This window comes from Phyllostomus discolor, chromosome 13, assembly GCF_004126475.2.
Source record: "Phyllostomus discolor isolate MPI-MPIP mPhyDis1 chromosome 13, mPhyDis1.pri.v3, whole genome shotgun sequence".
Lineage (NCBI taxonomy): Eukaryota > Metazoa > Chordata > Mammalia > Chiroptera > Phyllostomidae > Phyllostomus > Phyllostomus discolor.
Genome location: NC_040915.2, coordinates 49,357,465 through 49,375,989, shown reverse-complemented (window position 1 = coordinate 49,375,989; position 18,525 = coordinate 49,357,465). Strand labels below are relative to the sequence as shown.

The 18,525-nt window shown below is 48.8% G+C and overlaps 1 protein-coding gene across 1 annotated transcript in view; it reads right to left on the bottom strand.

Moving 5' to 3' along the window:
- The window catches only part of FBXW8 (F-box and WD repeat domain containing 8), a 102,801-nt gene that overhangs the window by 61,428 nt on the left and 22,848 nt on the right, over positions 1-18,525 (bottom strand). The window contains 2 exon segments of the mRNA XM_028528251.2: positions 9,039-9,127; positions 12,975-13,139. Coding sequence (XP_028384052.1) covers positions 9,039-9,127; positions 12,975-13,139 — 254 coding nt within the window.

Here is an 18,525-nt window from a genome sequence, read left to right as displayed (position 1 = left end):
GCGATCTAAAAGCACTTAACCAGCCTTGGCCGGGAGCAGCAAGAACAGACAGCAAAGCGAGGTAGGGAGAGAGGTTGATTCTCCTCCAGAGCTCCAGATGTCTTTATCGCTGCCTAATGACAATTACACTCAACCAATTAAGACACCACTATGACAGTTGCATTGTCAGTAAGCCTTTGGACCCCAACGCTGATGGCTCTCTAATTAGTGCCTGTGCAAAGTACAACTGCCACTAACACGTGCGCTGATGGGAGAACCTAAGGAAGAACTGAAGAGGCAGCCTGGTCCAAACGAGGGCAGGTGCCCCCGCCCATGGCACGGCCGTGGGGCTGTGCGCCTTCTCCACCGCTCTCCACGCTCGGCAAGGCCGCGCTTCCCCCCAGACAAACAGGTCAGAGACCACAGCTGGCTTTCTGTTGGAAGAATGGGAATAGCACCTCTCTGGAGCTCAGCACGCCAGAGCAATTGCCAACTTAAAATGATTTATCACCAAAAAGCTTTCACTAACTAGTGTTTCCAACAAGCAGACTACTGATTTGGACTAAGAGACCGGAGGAAAAAGAAGACAAACCACTAAACACAACCTTCCACCTTCCTTCTCGAGGCATGAACGTCCTGTCTGGCCGGGGTGCAAGAGGTGGGGGCCTGGTTCCACCTTGCTCCCGGGCGCCAGCGCTTCTTTGCTAAAAACCATTTTTTCAGAGCTGTTCATAATAACCTGGGGGTCGTTCTGATTTAAGAATGCTGGAAGTAAGGCTAAGTGACTTACCCAAGGTCACAAGAAACATTTCAGCGGCACAGCTGGGATCACAACAGGTTCTTGGGCTTTTTTCAATCTGCTGCTCAGCCAACGAGCCACTCCACCTCCTCAGATGACGGTGTCTTTACACAAATGCAGTTTTTAAGAGCCATCCCACTGGAGTGCAATACGAGGAATTTATTGTTTTTGACAGTGTGACTCAGGCTTGCAGGACACAGCCCCTGCCGACCCTGCCCCGCCCATTCCACCGCTGCATCTCGGCCGGAAGGCAAGAAGCCAACGACGACAACGGAAAGCTCAGGACTCAGGAAGAAGTGACACTGGCAGGTGCAGTGGCGCCTCCCACACCTGCGGCACAGGTGAGGCGGGAAGACACAGGGGGCAGGTGGTAAAACTTCGCCCCACAGGGCCACACTCACGCAGCCACCCCCTGACGAAGTCACGAGTTTACTCCTCTCAGGTGCTCCCAGCAGCCAAAAGGAGCCCGGGGATGAGGCCTCGGCCCAGGAACAGCACAAGGGTTTCACCTGTGAGCCGAATCCAATCAACAGCTCGTGGCTGCCTACAGCCTGTGCTGAGAAGGGTTCTGAAGCCGTATCCCACCCAGGTCACCAGAACAGCAAGCGCTGTCACGGTCACCAGCGCCCAGCGTCGGTTTGGCGGGGGGAGTGGCAGCAAATGCACAGGTCACCTGCATCTCTGCCCCGTCCTACACGCTACCTGGCCGACCCCTCACATCCTTCTGGACTCAGCTGGGAGGTCACGTCCCAGGAGGAGCCCGGGCTGCCACTGAGCCGGTACAAGCTGCCTCTCCAGTGTGCACTGGTGCCCTCCTCGAGACCCCCGGGCCGTTCTGCGGCCGCCCACCACCGCGTCCCGCGGGCAGCTGTGAGCACGAGGGGTGTCTGCGGCGCCCGTCTGCGCTCGTTAACGGTGAGTGGGTGAATCTCCTGGCACTTAAACTCACAAGACGCAGCGGTGTAAGGCCTACAGGGCAGTGAGGCAGAGGCCCCTAAAAAGCACAGCACCCGTGTCTCAAGAAACGTTTACCCCCTGACTATGTGGAGGCTTTAAGAACTATTTACAGACTCCATACTTTCATTACCAATGCCAAAAATTACAAATCAATGAAATTAAGAGTATTTACTGTTTTCTATGAAACATGACTGTGTTGTATTATGCAATTAACAAAATGAACTCAATCCCAAAGTGCCGTCTTTTTGTGGAAATGCACTCCTGCAAACATCAAGTGCAGCTTAAGACGCATCAATTGAAAAATAATGAACATCTTAATGGACCTTATGAGATACATGCACTACACACTTAAAACTGCTTTCCATACATCTTGGTTAATCACAATCAATAGAGCCCGAGTCAGTGATGATTATGCAGAGCTGCCGGGGCTGTGGCCCTTCCCATTATTCCTTGGAGAGCCAGAGATGGATAAATGCAGCCGCGAGTCCACCAGTGTTTATTAAGGGTATTCTGGAGCCCCTTCATTAAGGACGAAATAGATGCACTGCTCTCCTCTGGTCTCTTATCAATATCTTACCTCAGACTTATTTACCAGAAGAGCATGTATACCTCGCAGCAGAAAATAAATAAAAGTAGTTTAAGAAGAAGTCCCTAACGGGTAATGACCAAATTCCTTATGGGAAACAGCCCGATGTCATAATAAGCACTAGCACAAAATCAATACGAAGCGAGGTTGAAAGGGAAACTGTCAAGAGGAGAAGTTCTTTTTTAAAAAAGGAGAAGGACAGAAAGTACGGCCTTAGTAAGTATAAATACGGGGTGACATCTGCCTAACTCAGCTTGCATTGCCGGTCTGTATTTAAAAAGCATCTCTTATCCGAAAAGCCTCACAACAGTCCTGGGTGTGATCCATTTTGTACCCACTCACAAGAAACCAGACAGTGTTCAAAACACCATCCAGGGGATCTTCAGCTCCTGACTAGACACTATTTTAAAATTCAGGGCAAAGACACACCATCTCAGATCAAAACCATATTTTGGCCCAGTACATGGCCAGTACAAAGGCACCTTTTTAGTTACTGGAGAAACTGGAGGAAAATGGCAAAAAGCAAGGAATCCCAAGTTCTCTCAGACGCACCCCCTTGTCTGAACTGGTATTTCTGACAGTTCTAGTTATAAGCGATGATAACTTGCCCCGTGAGTGCCGAGTGCTGTGAGGCAAACTGAACGGACAAGATACTCAGAATTCAGATTTTCGTATATAAACTAGAAGCTCCAAATTGTGCCTCATGTCTGCAGAAGACTGGGAACCCCCCGACTCCGATGTCCGGGGTGTGCGGACAGACGGACCGAGTACAGGTGAAAGCCAGCACGCCAGCCAGAGGCCGCCTGGCTGCCAGGGGAGCTGTCGCCGTCCTGCCGTGTGTCTGCCGGGACACGTTTGCCTCACAGGGAGTGCAGACAGGGGAAAGCTCGCAAGACCTGACGGGACAACTGAACGTCTCTTGCGAAAGAGGAGTGCTAATATTTTGCAACATTAAATGATACACTTTTCCCTGCAGCCACACTTGGCAGAGGGAAACCAGGATACAGTCACTGCTCCGGGAAGGCGGGGACTGCACCCTACAAAGGCCAGTCACATCAAAGGGAAGCAAGGGCGAGAAACCTCAGTACACGGAGGGTGCCTGAAATTTTTTTAAACCAACAGTGGGGGAAGGAAGCCGGTCCTACAATGCAAACAGAAAAGTGTGCTTCCCTGTGCAAACTGACACGCTTCGGACTAGGAGCCCTAAGTGGGAGTGAGGAGGCAGTTCACTGCAAGGCACCGCCACGCTCCTGGGCATCTGATAAAGGCTCCTGGTGAGCTCACAGCTGAACGGTGAGCCCGCTGGCACGCGGCCCCGGCGCGCCCCGGGCTCACTTTCTCCTGTAGGTGCACCTGCGACGCGCTCCTTCACTAGGTGGCAGTCAAGCAAATAAACTTCTGGCAACTCAGACCTAGCCCTGCATCTCAGGTTTTATAACGTGATCTTTCTGAACTCGTGACATCATCCGTTTCGACTCTCTCCCACAGTGCAACGGGGGAGCAAGGGAACAGTCTGGGCACCAAGAAGCAGGGCAGGGTGCTTCCATTTCATCTCTTCTACTCTTTTTCCTCAATGACAAACGTGATTCGAAAAACATTCTAAAATTCTCAGGGCTGTCACCACAAAAACCAAAGTAAAATAAACATAAGCCACACTTTCTAACCACTTATTACCAACGGACTTTCTAGATAACACCTTTTTTCCCCAAATACAAGGAAAGCGCACACCGAACCTCCGTCTATATCAGCAGTGACGTCAGATCCCAGGGAAGATGCAGCCAGAGGCTGAACTAACTCAGAGGGAAGCAGGCAGGCAGGCGGCTTATTGTGTAGGAGACTGGTGGCTTCAGAACACAAATTTCTCTCGAGTTGAAGAAATGGGGAACTCTGGCTGGAAAATCAAAGTGAAGGCTGAGTCTGAATGACTTAGTCACAGCTGAAGGAACTTCCCTTTTACCTAACCAGCAAGGAAAACAGCTGGCTCCGGTACTTCCTGGGAATCTGCATGTCACCACGGAGGGAGGGACCACGTGAGAGCACAGGACGGCCAGACGAAGGGCCGGAGCGGGAGGGGGGCCGGTCAGAGACGCGGCGGGACGCTCAGAGAGCGCAGGGCCACCAGAGTGTGAGTCTTCCGCCCACGCACACATCCCACAGAGTCTCCCGTGTGCTGGGGCTGGTGTGAGGCTCTGGGGGTATCAGGAGGCTCAGTGCGTGGTCTCCGCGTTTTTAGAGGGTCCAGTCAATAAGATCAATCAGTGCCAAAAGGCCGATGGGGGTGTGACCACGTGTGACCTGTGCGTGTGGCTCAGTGGAGGGACTGGGACCGAGGCCGGACTTCAGAGACGTAAGACTGGACAGTGGAAAAGGGGTGCGTACTCTGGTCACTTATGGTATTGATAGAAATGCGGTTTATCCGGGGAAGCAGGCTTGAGAAATGGTTTGAGAGACTTCAAACCAAAAGGTTAAATTAGAAAAAAGTTGAGTGTTATGAGGTAATTTAAGATAACGTAACCTGGAACGTCAAAAAATTCATCCTTCTAAATCCATTGACTTCACCTGTGGGACTTAGCCCAGGAAAACAGTGAGACCGGGGAGGGCAAAGGAAGGACTCTCACTCACTCTTCGGTCTACACACTTCACAGAATTCGAAGCTTCTGTAATAAGCCGGTGTCTCACAGCTTTTAAGTAACAAAGACTTATAGCACTAAAAAGGGGAAAATGCTGCAAATCTCTATACAGAAAATACTCCTATTGTATAACAACAAAACACAAAAAAATGACTTTTAATGTCCAGTACTAGGGAAATGAGTAAGAAAATTAGGATATAATTATATCCTAGGAGCTTTTGCAACAAAGCAAAGAATGTAATGACAAGTATGTAATAACATGAAAAAAACTTCATCAGTTTAGTAAGGGGGAAAAAGGCCAAAAATGTAATGTAGGCTGTGATTATGTTCTGTAAAGGTATGTATTAAAAAGCCTGCTGAAAAATAAACCACACACATAAAACTTAACAGATTGTGTTAGCATGCAAAGATTTAGGTGGCTTTCTCCTCTCCACTAACAGTTTTGCAAAAACATGACTTTATTGCTGCTTTTTAAAAAAGATTTTATTTATTTATTTTTAGAGAGAAGGGAAGGGAGGGAGAAAGAGAGGGAGAGAAACATCAGTGTGTGGTTGCCTCTCCTGCACCCCCAACTGGGAGACCTGGCCTGCAACCCAGGCATGTGCCCTGACTGGGAATCAAACTAGCAACCCTTTGGTTCACCAGCTGGCACTCAATTGACTGAGCCACACCAGCCAGAGCTGTTGCTTTTATTTTTAAGAAGAAAGATGCCACAAAAGAAAAACCAAAATGATGCTAGAAGAGACAGGCCGTCAGAGTGGCAGTGCGGGCTGGAGAAGGCAGCCCTGTGCGTGTGGGCCTGCAGGGGGCAGCCCTGCAGGGTAGGCGCGCCTGGCCCGGCTCATCGGCCCTCTCAGCGCCTCGGCCACCTTGCACAAATGAGGGTTTTGGAATAGCTCACCTCTAAAGCGCCTCCAGGTTTAACACTGTATGATTTTAAGTTGAAAAAACTAAGAAATCAGAGAACAGGCAAGAGAAATCAGGAATTGGAGAGAAATCTCTCCAATTCCCCACATAGTGTAGGAAACAGGGTGGGGGAGGGACCATCTGGTCATTAAGTCTTAACGCTTCAGACAAAACGGTGCGTGAGCACTGCGGGCACTTAGTGAAATACTATATCCCTCCCCCAGGTGTAGAAGGTGCTTACGGATAAATACACAGCTGTAGAGTTGAAACGACAACATAAAACAAAAGTGTTCGGGGAAAGTGTGAAGCCACACAGTCGGTCCACTGCCCTATAAGCTGCGGCGGACAGCGTCTCCAGGAGTCAGGAGAGGGCAGGTGTCGGTGTGGGGAGGGCTCACAGGCGGCAGTGCTGCGACACCCGCAGGAGGGACACCCCCAGGCCCACTGAAGAGTGGGGGCGGGGTTTCTTCTGGGGCTGAAGCGAACGTTCGCTTGGATAATGGTGGATGGCAGCACAACCTTGTAAACATGCCCCAGATCACTGACATACAGTTTACAAGGTTGAGTTTTATGGTGTGGAAATTACATTTCAATTTTTTAAAAAACAGGGTCAGAAGTAACTCATTGAAAAGTGCAGAAACATCCAAAGGCACGCTGAGCAGAGTAATGAGGACAGGGCCGGCTGGAAACAAGTTTCAAGGGACCGAGAGCGTCAGGAAAAGGTGACTGGGAATCATCATCCGCAAGACAGTAAGGGAAGCGAAGACTGACGAACCGAAACATGAACGATCACAGCTGTGTGTGCGTGTCCTCTGCTGGAAAAATGCGCCTCGAGTAGGTAGAGCGGGGCCAGGTCCCACTCGCCTGGCAGGCACTCGAGTATCTCGGGCGAGTTTATGAGTGGACGGCCAGCCGGAGGTTACTCTGGGTACGTGCGGAAAGAAGAACACGGGAGAGCCGGGCCTGGGGCAGTGACGTCTAACTGAATGAGGGGGAGTCCAGGCCTACACAGCACGGCCCAGTAAGTACTCCGCACCAGGAGTATTTACACACAGGATCGAGAGGATGGAAAGAAGCAAGAGATTTTCCAAGAGTCTTTGCTCTCTATCAAGGGTATGAAATATATTTCATAGGTTTAAATGCAAAAATGTTACAGAGTTTAGCTCCAGGTATACAAACTGAATTCCACTAGAGAGAGGGAGAGAGAGAAAGAGAGAGAGAGAAGGAGAGAGAGAGAGGGGAGGAGAAAAAAATAAGAAACACGAGATGAGCAGAAGAGAAAGAAACGATGAGTGGCCACTGTCTCTTTAAGAGGCTCCTTGGAGATACATGACTGGAGAAAGCCTGGCGAATACAACATTGATTGGGAATGAGGTAACCACAAACACCGCTGTCTCAAATGAAAAGGGATTCAAGATCTGACCCAGAAAACAAGCATCGTAACCACCAGATAAAATTTTAATGATAAACACAAGATGCTCTACACACAAGCAAGATGTGAAGTAGCTGATGCTAGGCTGTAAACGCAAGGTCCTCTCAGAAAGAGGAGCCGCGAGGAGCCTCTCTGGTCCACGGATCAAGTTCCACCTTATCGATCCGCACAGCTCTGCCATCGCTGTGCTCTGTGCGGGTCTAATCTGCCGGGCTGGGCAGGCCTCGGGGGAGCACAGAGGCGGGAGAGAAAGGACTGGCACCAGCCTGCCTTTTGTGAGGTCCACGTCCAGATAAGAAATTCATCACTGGCCCCCGAGATTCAAGCCTGCTTTATTTCTGATTTCTTTTATGACTCTCTCAGTCCAGTCTCCACATTCGGTCCTCAGAGGTCCCAAGACACACGAGGAGACAGCCTTCAGGCTAGAAGGGTAGCGGTCCCTTTCTCGGGTAACATGGGACCTCGGCACTGGTGGGAGGGGGGACCTCACAGCACACACCACGAGCTCTCAGGCCCGCACCTGCACAGCGAGGGGCGCAAGCCCAAAGCCGCATGGGTTGGACAGAACTCCAGGTTTCCGGCCCATCAATCTTTCTAAAATAGTAGTTCTATCGTGCTCTGAGGAAGAGCATTAACCCCTACATTGTGGCCAGGAAAAACAAATTCTGAACAAAAGTGTTCCTTTATGTTGTACACATGAAACTAATACAAAAGCATGCTGAATGTAAACTGTAATTTAAAAAAAATTTAATTGCACTTACAAAAATAAGAAAACTAAAACAACAACAACAACAACAAAAAACCCCAAACATGCTCCTCTTGGGCATATCTTGTTTAAAGCAAAAAAGACTTTTTCATAGGTACTGAATGCCAGAACATATTAAAATAATCTGACTGCAATTTCAAGTGGTTCTCTTGAAGAAATGCTTCTTAAAGAAAAAAAAATTTCCTTAAAGAAGAACTTGCGTATTACTAAGTTGTTAGGCCCAACGTGTGTTTCTGTCTTCTTCTGGGTGGGAGCCCCTCTGGGACGGCTCGCTCCCATGCCAGTCAAGTCTCAGAAGCGTGAGTGGCCTGCAGCACTGAGGATACAATTTGAGAATCTAGTCCAAGGCACCTCCATCAAAAATAACAAAAACAAAACCAAAACAAAACCGATGTTCTTATTATGCATTACAGAAATACATCAACACATCTCTGTAGTAAAATATGAAGACCTCATGAAAGTGGTTTTTGGAACAGAAGCCAAAGAAATCCACAGAAGTGAAATTAAATTTCTTGGCCATGGAGACGAATCGAAAGCCTATTTCAGGCCGAGTTAAATGGCAAACGCGCACCGTGTGGTGGAGAAGCAGGACTGTGTGTGGCCGCAGCCCTTCCTCAACAATAAAAGCTTCAGAACAAGAGGACGAGAAAAGGACCTCTCTGTGCCAATGCGTATTACTCTTGCTTGACTTTTTTATGTCTTCATAAAACACAAACTGTTTGCCTTAACGAAACCATAACATAACACACGCCACAGGAGTGGCTCTAAAGCCAGGGAGGACACACTGAGACAAACGGATCGCAGCTCAGCTCCACACCGTTCGCTTCTCACCACCCACGCCGGCGGTCTCAAGCCCCAGGGGACGAGTCCTCTCAAACACGGGCCACCTCTCCGGGAGTGTGTGCTCCACTCGAGGACAGACAGCATTCCCGGGACGCAGGGGCAGCGCGTGGAGAACAAAGTGAAAAGCTGTTCTGGCTTACCCAGCGATGACGACACCATCGTGCGAGTGCACGTCACACAAAACCGCGTCGGCGACGTGCTCCAGCTCACTCACGGCGCCCTTGCGGTTCTGTGTAAGGAAAAGGGGGTGTGTTCTCGTTACTCCTGGGACGGCCAGAGACATAGCAGGTCAGCCTCACCTACACTCCGCAGGGATTTACGGCAGAGACTGCATTCAAAGCTATCTGGACAGCCAAACAGGCAAAGATGACAACTGACACGCTGCCCCATTAGCACACACGAGTTACCACACGCGAGCACACACATGCACACACACACACACACACATGACAAGCACTGAACTAGGGGCCCCGGCGTGGGAGAACGCTGCCCTGTGCTCAAGGGGACAGGAAGGCGACCTGTCCGCACTGGTAGCTGCAATCCACACAAGGCTGGCAGCGGCAAGTATCTGGAGAAAGGTATGAAGTGCATGAAAAAGTTCGGGTCAGAGAAGAGGAAGTATTTAGTGATATTTTACCTGTTAACAGCCCTCAGAATAAAATGAACAAGTACACTCAAAGAGGAAAAATCAGGATGGGAAAGGAAGAAAAGACGCTGATCCGGATTGAGAGGCCAGAGGTCCATGAAAGCAGTTCTTCAAGGAAACCCTGGAACCCACGACATTTGCCACTCCAGGGCAGGGGACCAGATGGTCGGCGGAGAGAGGCGAGAAAAAGACGTACCCTTCACCGTATGCCCTTTTCTGACTCTCAAATGATGTGTACCGTGGCATTTTATTGACCCAAATATACACGTAAAATAATTATTTTTAAAATACAAATAGCCCTGGCTGGTGTAGCTCAGTGGATTGAGCACCAGCCTGCGAACCAAAGGGTCATTGGTTCAGTTCCCAGTCAGGACACGTGTCTGGGTTGAAGGCCAGGTCCCCAGTAGGGGGTGTGCTAGAGGCAACCACACACTGATGTTTCTCTACTCTCTTTCTCCCTCCCTTCCCCTCTGTCTAAAAATAAATAAAATAAATAAATAAATAAATACAAGTAAAGGGAACCTGAAGGATTATAAAGCATTTACATGTGGGATGCTGGGAAGGCTGGGAGAGTGAAGCCGAAAGGAAGCGTGCGTGATGGTATTCCTGAACACCGGGCCAGCCGTCACTCCCGCTTTGCAGGACTGGCCCAAGGACTGGAAACCGTGTGAGTGCTGAGCACGGCTGGTAACACATAGCAAGTGTTCAAAAATGGTAGCAACCCTTATTATTATGTTACTAGGAGACGGCTGATGACACCCACCCATTAAAAACAACATCTGAGTAGTTGTATTCTAGGCACTGTGTGAGATGATCTGCGTGATGATCTCACTTGAAGACCAAGTCCAAGGCTGAGGGACACCCAAGTGGAGCTGTCCTGCCAGTGGATGTATGGGGATGGAAGGGGAGGACTTGGGAGTCATCTGTGTGAGGGCACAGCCCAGGCGTAAGCACAAGGATAACAATGCCCTTTTGAGGGGCAGGTGTTGAAAGAAAAAGCAAAACCTGAGTGCTTACGGCATTCTCTCCTTTCTGCCACGTGGCTTCCCCACCCCGCTGCCACCCCAGTGGTCCTCTGGTCTTGGAGAAATCCTCTGAAGGCCAGAGAAAAGAGTTAACGCAAACACCAGGAAGAGGAACACTGCAGCCACCACGCCCAGCCTATCAAATCACTTCCCTGTTGGCTCTGACCTGCAGGTCCAAGGAAGGTCCTGCGTTCACAGCCCGTCTCCCGTGTAGAAACGCCTGAGAGCCCTGGGGTCCCCTCTCGGGTTCCCCAGACACTGACCCAGGGAATGCCAAACCAGATCACCTGCCCAACCCATCCCGACATCAGCCACAAGCAGCACCGAACCACAGTGTCTGCGTGCAAAGGCCCGTGAGCGCTCCGGCCAACACTAACTGAGCACCAGGCCGCGCTCTGCGGGGGTAGCGTTACATGTGCAGCATTAGACGTGCAGCGTTGGACCGCCACCCCCTCCACAGCCCCGAGAGCAGGGCTGCTCTGAGCCCCACTGGAGAGTGGAGAACACCACCGCACAGAAGCAACTCGACTTGCCCTGACACCGCCTTTCCTGTTTTGATAGGACTTTTTTGTTCTAGAATCACAGTGAGAATCCCATCATTACAGCTCATGCAGTGTTTGCTACTGAATACTTTACTTATGTGGTCCTCACTGGTAACACTCCGAAAAACAGGTCCAAGATACTCCAAAGAGAAGCCTTTCTCACCTTCTGCCTGCAGTTTGACTCAGTTCATTCGGTCAACAACCACTCATCAAACACAGGGCTTCATGCTGGTTGGAGGAAATCAATAAATAGATGTTCAGTTAAACCCCATGTGACTTGTGCACTGTTAATAAGTGCCAGATGACACGAGGTGGGTGTTTAAACCCCTTCACTTCGGCCACCCCCAGCCTGGAGGAGGGGAGATGTCCGGGCCACGTCCCCCCTCACCTTCTCCAGCACCACAGAGGAAACAAAAACTCGGCCGCCGCTCTCTCTCAGGGCCTGACATCTCTGAACCGGAGCACAAGCACACGGAGTGTCTGCAGCTCTCATGCTCACTGATCTCAGAAGCTCCCCTTCCTCCCCGCCTGAAACAGCCCAGTTAATGCCCACCTCTCAAGCCTACCTTAAATTACAGCCCCTCCTACCAGCATTAGACCCTGGCTTTCTGCCCTCCCCTGCCACCTACTCAAGCACACAGGCAAGAGAGCCACGGGTCCCCCCACACACGTTCATTACCTGGTGAGGAGGCAACCTGTGGGCGGTGTGACTTTTAACTGATACTTAGTGGTGGCATCTTAATGGCCTGAGAAAGGATAGCTCTGCTCATTCTCCTTAGAAAGGTGGTTCTCCACCAGGAGCGATGTTGCCCCCAGGAGACATCTGAAGATGTCTGAAGACATTTTTGTTTGTCGCAGCTGGGAGAGAAAGAGAATGCCCCTGGCACCTACCGGGTAGAGACTACGGGGGCTGCTCAGCGTCCTCCAGGGCAGAGGGCAGCCCTCGCCGCGGAGAACTACCTGGCCCCAACGCCTCCAGCACAAGGGCTGAGACCCACCGCTCTTACTGACTTTGCCAGAAGCCGTGCGAGGTCGCCCAGATCGAGAGTATCAGTCACTAATCAGGTTAGAGGTGACTGGGGACAGACATGCACACAAGCCATGTGTCACCATTGGTAATGAGCAAAAGCCTGCTCATCTCCAAGTCTACTAGGACTGACCTTTACAGGAGAGGACAGAGTATGGTTTTATCCCCTCCACACAGCCAATAGCCAGCTACGCAGGTGGGGAGAAACACAACGAAACACGACCGCCGCCCGGCTGTCTCGTCACGCCTCAAGCAGCTTCACGGAACACTGTTCTCGACACTTACTTCCTACAGAAACACTGCGCTGTGAAAGTCTTAGCTGTGATCTAATATTTCTGTAGAGATTCTGAAGTGATAAATGTGATGGAAGCAAGCCAAGAGGTTATGGGAGGGAAGAGAAGACAGTGCTTAGAGACATTTAATAATCTCCCTCTTAACACTTACTGGAAACAGCCCCTCTTTTGTATTCAGGTGGCGCTTTCGCTTTCTCAGTCCATCCAGGGAGGTGGAGAAGGTGAGAGGGGCCACACGGAGCCCTGAGTCAAAGACCCTGCCGGCGGAGGGGGGTGGCCAGCCTCTCTGACTCCCCCTCCCCTCCCGGAGAACAGCAGGACGCTCCCAAAGAGCGTGGTTGGAACAGGAGCAGAGACTCCGAGGGCGAACAAAACAGGCAACGAGGCACCAACAGCTGAAGGTACGCTCCCCATCCTCCTCTCCCTTTGCTCCTGGCAGTTGACCTCGGGCTGCAACTAGAAGGACTCGGTGATCAGTCCCGGGCTGGGATCCCCGTGTCCTTGCAGGCTCTTCTGCAGGTAATGATATTGGCCACCGCCTACCTTCCAGTTGGTTCTTAACATGTGTTCCTTGGCTCGGCACTCTCGGAAGACGCGCTTCCAGCAAGAGTAGTCGGAGATGCTGCTCTCGGGAAGGCGGCCGTCCTGCTGGCACAGCCGGTACCACAGCACTTCGTCCTCGGCGATCACCTTCCACGTCTTGCTCACCTACAACGGCAGAAGTGACACAAGTGTCAAATCCTGCAATTAGAGAAGGCCCTTGTCATCCAAAAATCAATCAACACCTTTACTATTGCCCTGGGTTTATGGCAGTATAAAATGTCTCATTAACAAAACACTCCGAGGTGGGGAAAAAAAAAAAAGCAACAAGCAAATGTTTCCAGTTTTATCTTTCAAGATTGCAAAATTATTGTATTATCATCTGATATCACATTTTAGACTACTTGAAGTATTATATAACCTCAGAGAAAAATACGCAAACACACAAAAGGCAAGAGATACACGCTATGCCGTGCTGAGTGGTAGACAATCGCACACAGCTTGTCAGAACAGAACCACTTTGCTCCCACCGACGGGCCCTTGCAGTCCCGTCTTACAGGGCTGGAGACCCGGGGCCTCTGAAATAGAAGCCATAATAAAATAAATATCCCTAACTCGAAACTTCTGCTTGTGTGAGAATTTCAGATTTATGGTACGTGTGAAAGCTTAGATTTTAAGTGTGTACCTTAAAAAATATTTAACAGAAACTCAAGCTGTTAACCAGGACTGTAAGATCTGATACAGAGAAATGAATGTTATGTCTGGACTGAGTTTCAAATCCCAACAGTATCCAGAGGAAACGGCAGTTTTAGCTATTAGTGCTTTGTCTTCCAGGCCTATCTGAGGGGAACAATGAGTTTACTTCACCCCCCGATAATGCACAAGGTGGGGCAGACTGCAGAAGGTGGACTCCGCCGGCAAGGTGAGAAACTGACCCAGCAGATCACCGTGATCGTGGGTCGCAATGCGTTCTGATTGTGGCTCACCCAACTCATTTTTAATAAAGTAAGAGTTGTGACCAATGGCTTCAGTTACCAGTGCTCCTTAACAGTGCCGCGAGGCCACTTCAAGACATCAAGTACACAGACGAGAAGAACACACGTGAGCCAGAGTAAGAGAGCGCACGCAGCACTCGCATGGCCCTGCTCCCCGCACACGGATGCCTCACTTAATGACGAACTGATAGGGGTTGACTTTTGGAATTACAGAGTAAAGATCTCCAAAAATCTGCTCCTCCATAAAAGCAACAAAAATGCTGCCAAAAGTTGTCAAAAATCAACTTTTTCACAGCTCTGGAAATTAACTAAAGGCTTGCAACATTTTGAGGAGCGTTTATTCAAGAAAAATGGCTGAATCTTGGTAAGAAGCGAAACTTCTGTTTTGTTTGAACTTGCGCTAATCCCGTCTTCCTCCTTCAGCTCCGTGGTGGCCGTGAAGACCGACAGCCTTGCAGCCACAGTAGCTGTAAAGTCCAGGAGCCCCGCAGCCACTGGGGGGGGCCAGGCAGGTTTCCAGTGCCCCCAGAGTGCCATCCCCAGGGAACCGTCGCCATTTGGCCTGCCTGGCAGCTTGCCGAGAAACTCTTCTGAAGGCCGGTCTTCATCCAAACTGCCTCAGAGTGCACTCTGTCCTGTCCCCAGGGCATTTGTCAAAGACAGTAAGGGGCAACTGTTGAACATGGCAGCTGCCTAAGGCAGCATGACCAACCGGGGCTCAAAAGAGAAGGACTAGAACACTCAGAAGGAAAATCTGGGGGATGGGGTGCCCAGAGCGGGCTCTGAAAGGCTCCAAGATGTTTCTGGGAACAAAGAATGTCACGAGCATGAACGGAAATGTGTGCGTGTGCCCAGGGAAGCCCTGGTCTCTCAGCTCTTGCAAACCCCGAGGCTCTGCACAAGCAGGAGGTGCAGGCTAACGCAGGCTGTAAACTACAAGCACACTGAAGGCATGCCCCACACCCAGGGTGCACCTCAGCAAAGGCTGGGAAACGTATTGGTCCAACGTACTTAAGGGAATCTCCATCTAAACACTACCTAACCACTAAGCAAACTGAGCAGAGACTTGGTCTGAAACAAAACAAACAGGAGGAGCAATAACAAAAATATCACGTTAACGAACCCTGCAGAGGTGGGCAATCTGATTTCCAGAGTGCCACACTGTTTTAAAAGGCCGGTTTTTAACACAAAATGATGAGACACACGAGAAATGGGAAGGTGCGACCCATGTACAGGGCAAGAAAAACAGGAGCTAGAAATCATCCCTGGGGAAGCCCAGACATCATAAAATCACTAAACAAAGACTTTGCACCAGCCACTGTGTGTGTTCAAAACACTAAAGGAAAGCATGTCTGAGGAGTAGAGGGGTATGGTATAAGCACAAAGTCTCGCCCAGTAGAGAATACCGATAAAGAGATATGCTATTTTTAGAAAACAAATAGAAATTTTAGAGTTGAGAGGCACAATAACTGGAATAAAACCTTCACCAGCGGGGTGCAAAAACAGACATGAGCTAGCAGAAGAATCGGGAAACTCAAGGTCAGTTAAGATTCTTCAGTCTGAGAAAGAAAGAAATGAAGGAAAAATACACAAATAAACCAACCAAGCAAACGACGAAGAAAACGACCAAGCCGCAGAGACCTGAGGGGCACCGTGCATGTGGGCCAGCATAAGTACTATGAGAGCTCCAGAAGGAGGGAGGGAGACGAGGGGGTGGAAAGACTAGCTGAAGAAATAATGATCGAAAACTTGTCACGTTCAATGAAAAACATCAATCTACACATCAAAAAAATTCAACAAACTCCACGAAGATTTCACACCTAGACACATCACAGTCAAGCTGTTGAAAGCCAAGACGGAGTGAATCTTGAAAGCGTCAGAGAAAAAAGACCCACTGCACACAGGGAGTCTGTTCGTATCAGAAATCACGGGGCGGCCTATGCAAATTGCCAAAAGAGACTGTCAGCCAATAACTATCTGTCCGACCAAACTATCCTTTGAGAAGAAAAGAGGAACGAGGTTATTCCCAAATAAACAAAAAACAATTCGCCACTAGTAGCCCTGACCTGCAAGCAACACTGAAGGGAGGGAACCCTTCAGGCTGAAATGAAAGGACTTCAGACCCCAACTGGGCGCACGCAAGGGAGGGCATCACACACCAGTCGCTATCGCTCTGGAGGTGCACACGAGAGACGGCATAAGTGTGTTTTTGCTTGCAACTCTTTTCTAGTGTCTGGTTACACAGACAACTGCCTGAAGCACAAAACCGTGTTGACAGGCATATAACATATAAAAATATGATGTGTATGAAATGATAGTACAAAGGAGAAAGAGGGAACAAAATTATATTGGAGCAGTTTTGGTATAATCTTGAAATTATAAATTGGTATTAACCCAAAGTAAAATGTTTTATAATGTACTTGTAATCCCCAGCGCAACCACTGAGAAAACACAGTAACTTTTTAAAATACGGTAACAGAAACAACAAGGGAATTAAAACGGTATGCTAGAAAAATGTCGTCATAAAAGAAGAGAGTAATACAGGAAAAGGGGAACAAAGAAGACGCACGACGCACAGAAAACAAAGAGCGCACGGCAGGCATCGAGGCTCCCTCATCGGTGATCACACTGAAGGTGAAGTGACCGAGTGTCCCAGTCGGAACACAGACTGGCAAAGCAAACACACACGACGTGACCTGCGGCATCTCTGAGAGACGCACTGCAGATTCAAACGCACAGACAGGACGGAAGTGAAGGATGAAAAAAGATACACGGCACAAACAATACCCAAAAGGGAGCTGGAATTTGTACACTAATGCCACATAAAATGAACTTTAAGACAAAACTTGTTTCTAGAGACAAGGATATTTTTATAATGAGAGTGAACCCAACAGGAAGATACGACAACTACAAACTTAACACACGCACTTAACAACAGAGCCCCAACACGCACAAATCAAAAACTGGTCAATGTAAAGGAAAACATGGACAGTTCCACCACGATACCCAAGGCTGCCCCACGCCACTTCCAATAATGGACAGAGAACCTAAGCAGAAGGATACCAACAAGGAAATGTAAGACCTGGACAGCCCTGCAAACCAGCCAGACGTAGGAGACGTCCGTAGAACACTCCCCACAACAGGGTGCAGCCCTTCTCAAGGGCAGCGGACTCTCTCCAGGACAGCCCGTGTGCTAGGGCGTAAAACGAATCTCAGCCCATTTAAAGGGACTGACTTCATACAAAGTATGTTCTCTGACCACAACAGAGTGAAGTCAGAAATCAGTAACAGAAGTAATCTGGGAAATTCACAAATGTGTGGAAATTAAACACCATACTCCTAAATAACCGATAGGTCAAAGAAATCATGAGAGAAAGTAGAAAGTACTTGGAGATGAGTGAAAACAAAAATGGAACATGCAAAGCTTATGGGACAGAGTAAACACAGTGCTTCATGGGAAATTTATATCTGCAAAACTCCCCGCATTGAAAGAGATCTGAGGCCAAAAAGCCTTTTCCCTTCAAAAACTGGAAGAGAAAACTAAACCCAAAGCAAGCAGAACAAAGGAAATAAAGATTACAATAGAAATAAGTGAAATTAAGAAAAATCAAGGAAATAAAATGAGTTCTTAGAAAAGATCAACAGTTAACGAAACTTTCCCCAGCCTGACCAAGAGAAAAAAAAAAGACTCAAATCACTAAATTCAAGAATGAAAGAGAAGCCACCACTACGACGTGAAGTATTATAAGGGAATACCGTGAACAATTATATGCCAACAAATCAGATAAACTAGATGAAATGGTTACATTCCTAGAAAGACACAAACTACTGAAACCAACTCAAAAAACAGAAAATCTGAAACAGACCTATAACAAGTAAAGACGTTTCATTAATAATTTTAAAACTTCACATACAGAGAAGCCCAGGCCTAGATGGCTTCCCTGGTGAACTCCGCCAAATGTTTAAAAAGGAACTGATACCAAACATTCACAAACTCTTCCAAAAAAGAGAAGAGGGAACGCTTTCCAACTCAGCTAGGAGGCCAGTGTCACCCTGATACCAGAGCCAGACAAACACCATGAGACAAGAACACTACAAACCAACACCTCTTACGAATATACACAAAAATTCCCAACGAGACACTAGCAAACTGAATCCAGCAACACATGAAATGTGTGCCATGACCAAATACAATCTATCCCAGCACGCAAGGTTGGTTTAAAACATAAAAATCGATGTAATATATATTACTAGAATAAAGGACATAAACCACATGAAGGTCTCATAAATTTTGTTAAAAACTATAAAAATTTTAAAAACAGTACGGGAGTTCTGTATATTCAAAACGATTCTACATGGTACAAAAAAACTCACGGCACGGCAGAGTTCCTTTACGTAACCACCTCCCCGAGGGGACATAAAGTGACTGGATATCGTGTATACACATATATTTGACAACATTTTCAGAAACGTCGTTATGACTGCCTCCCTCGTTCGAGAAGCAGCGTGATGCCACAGGAGCCAGTTACACGCGCGGGGACACACCCAGCCTCCAGCGC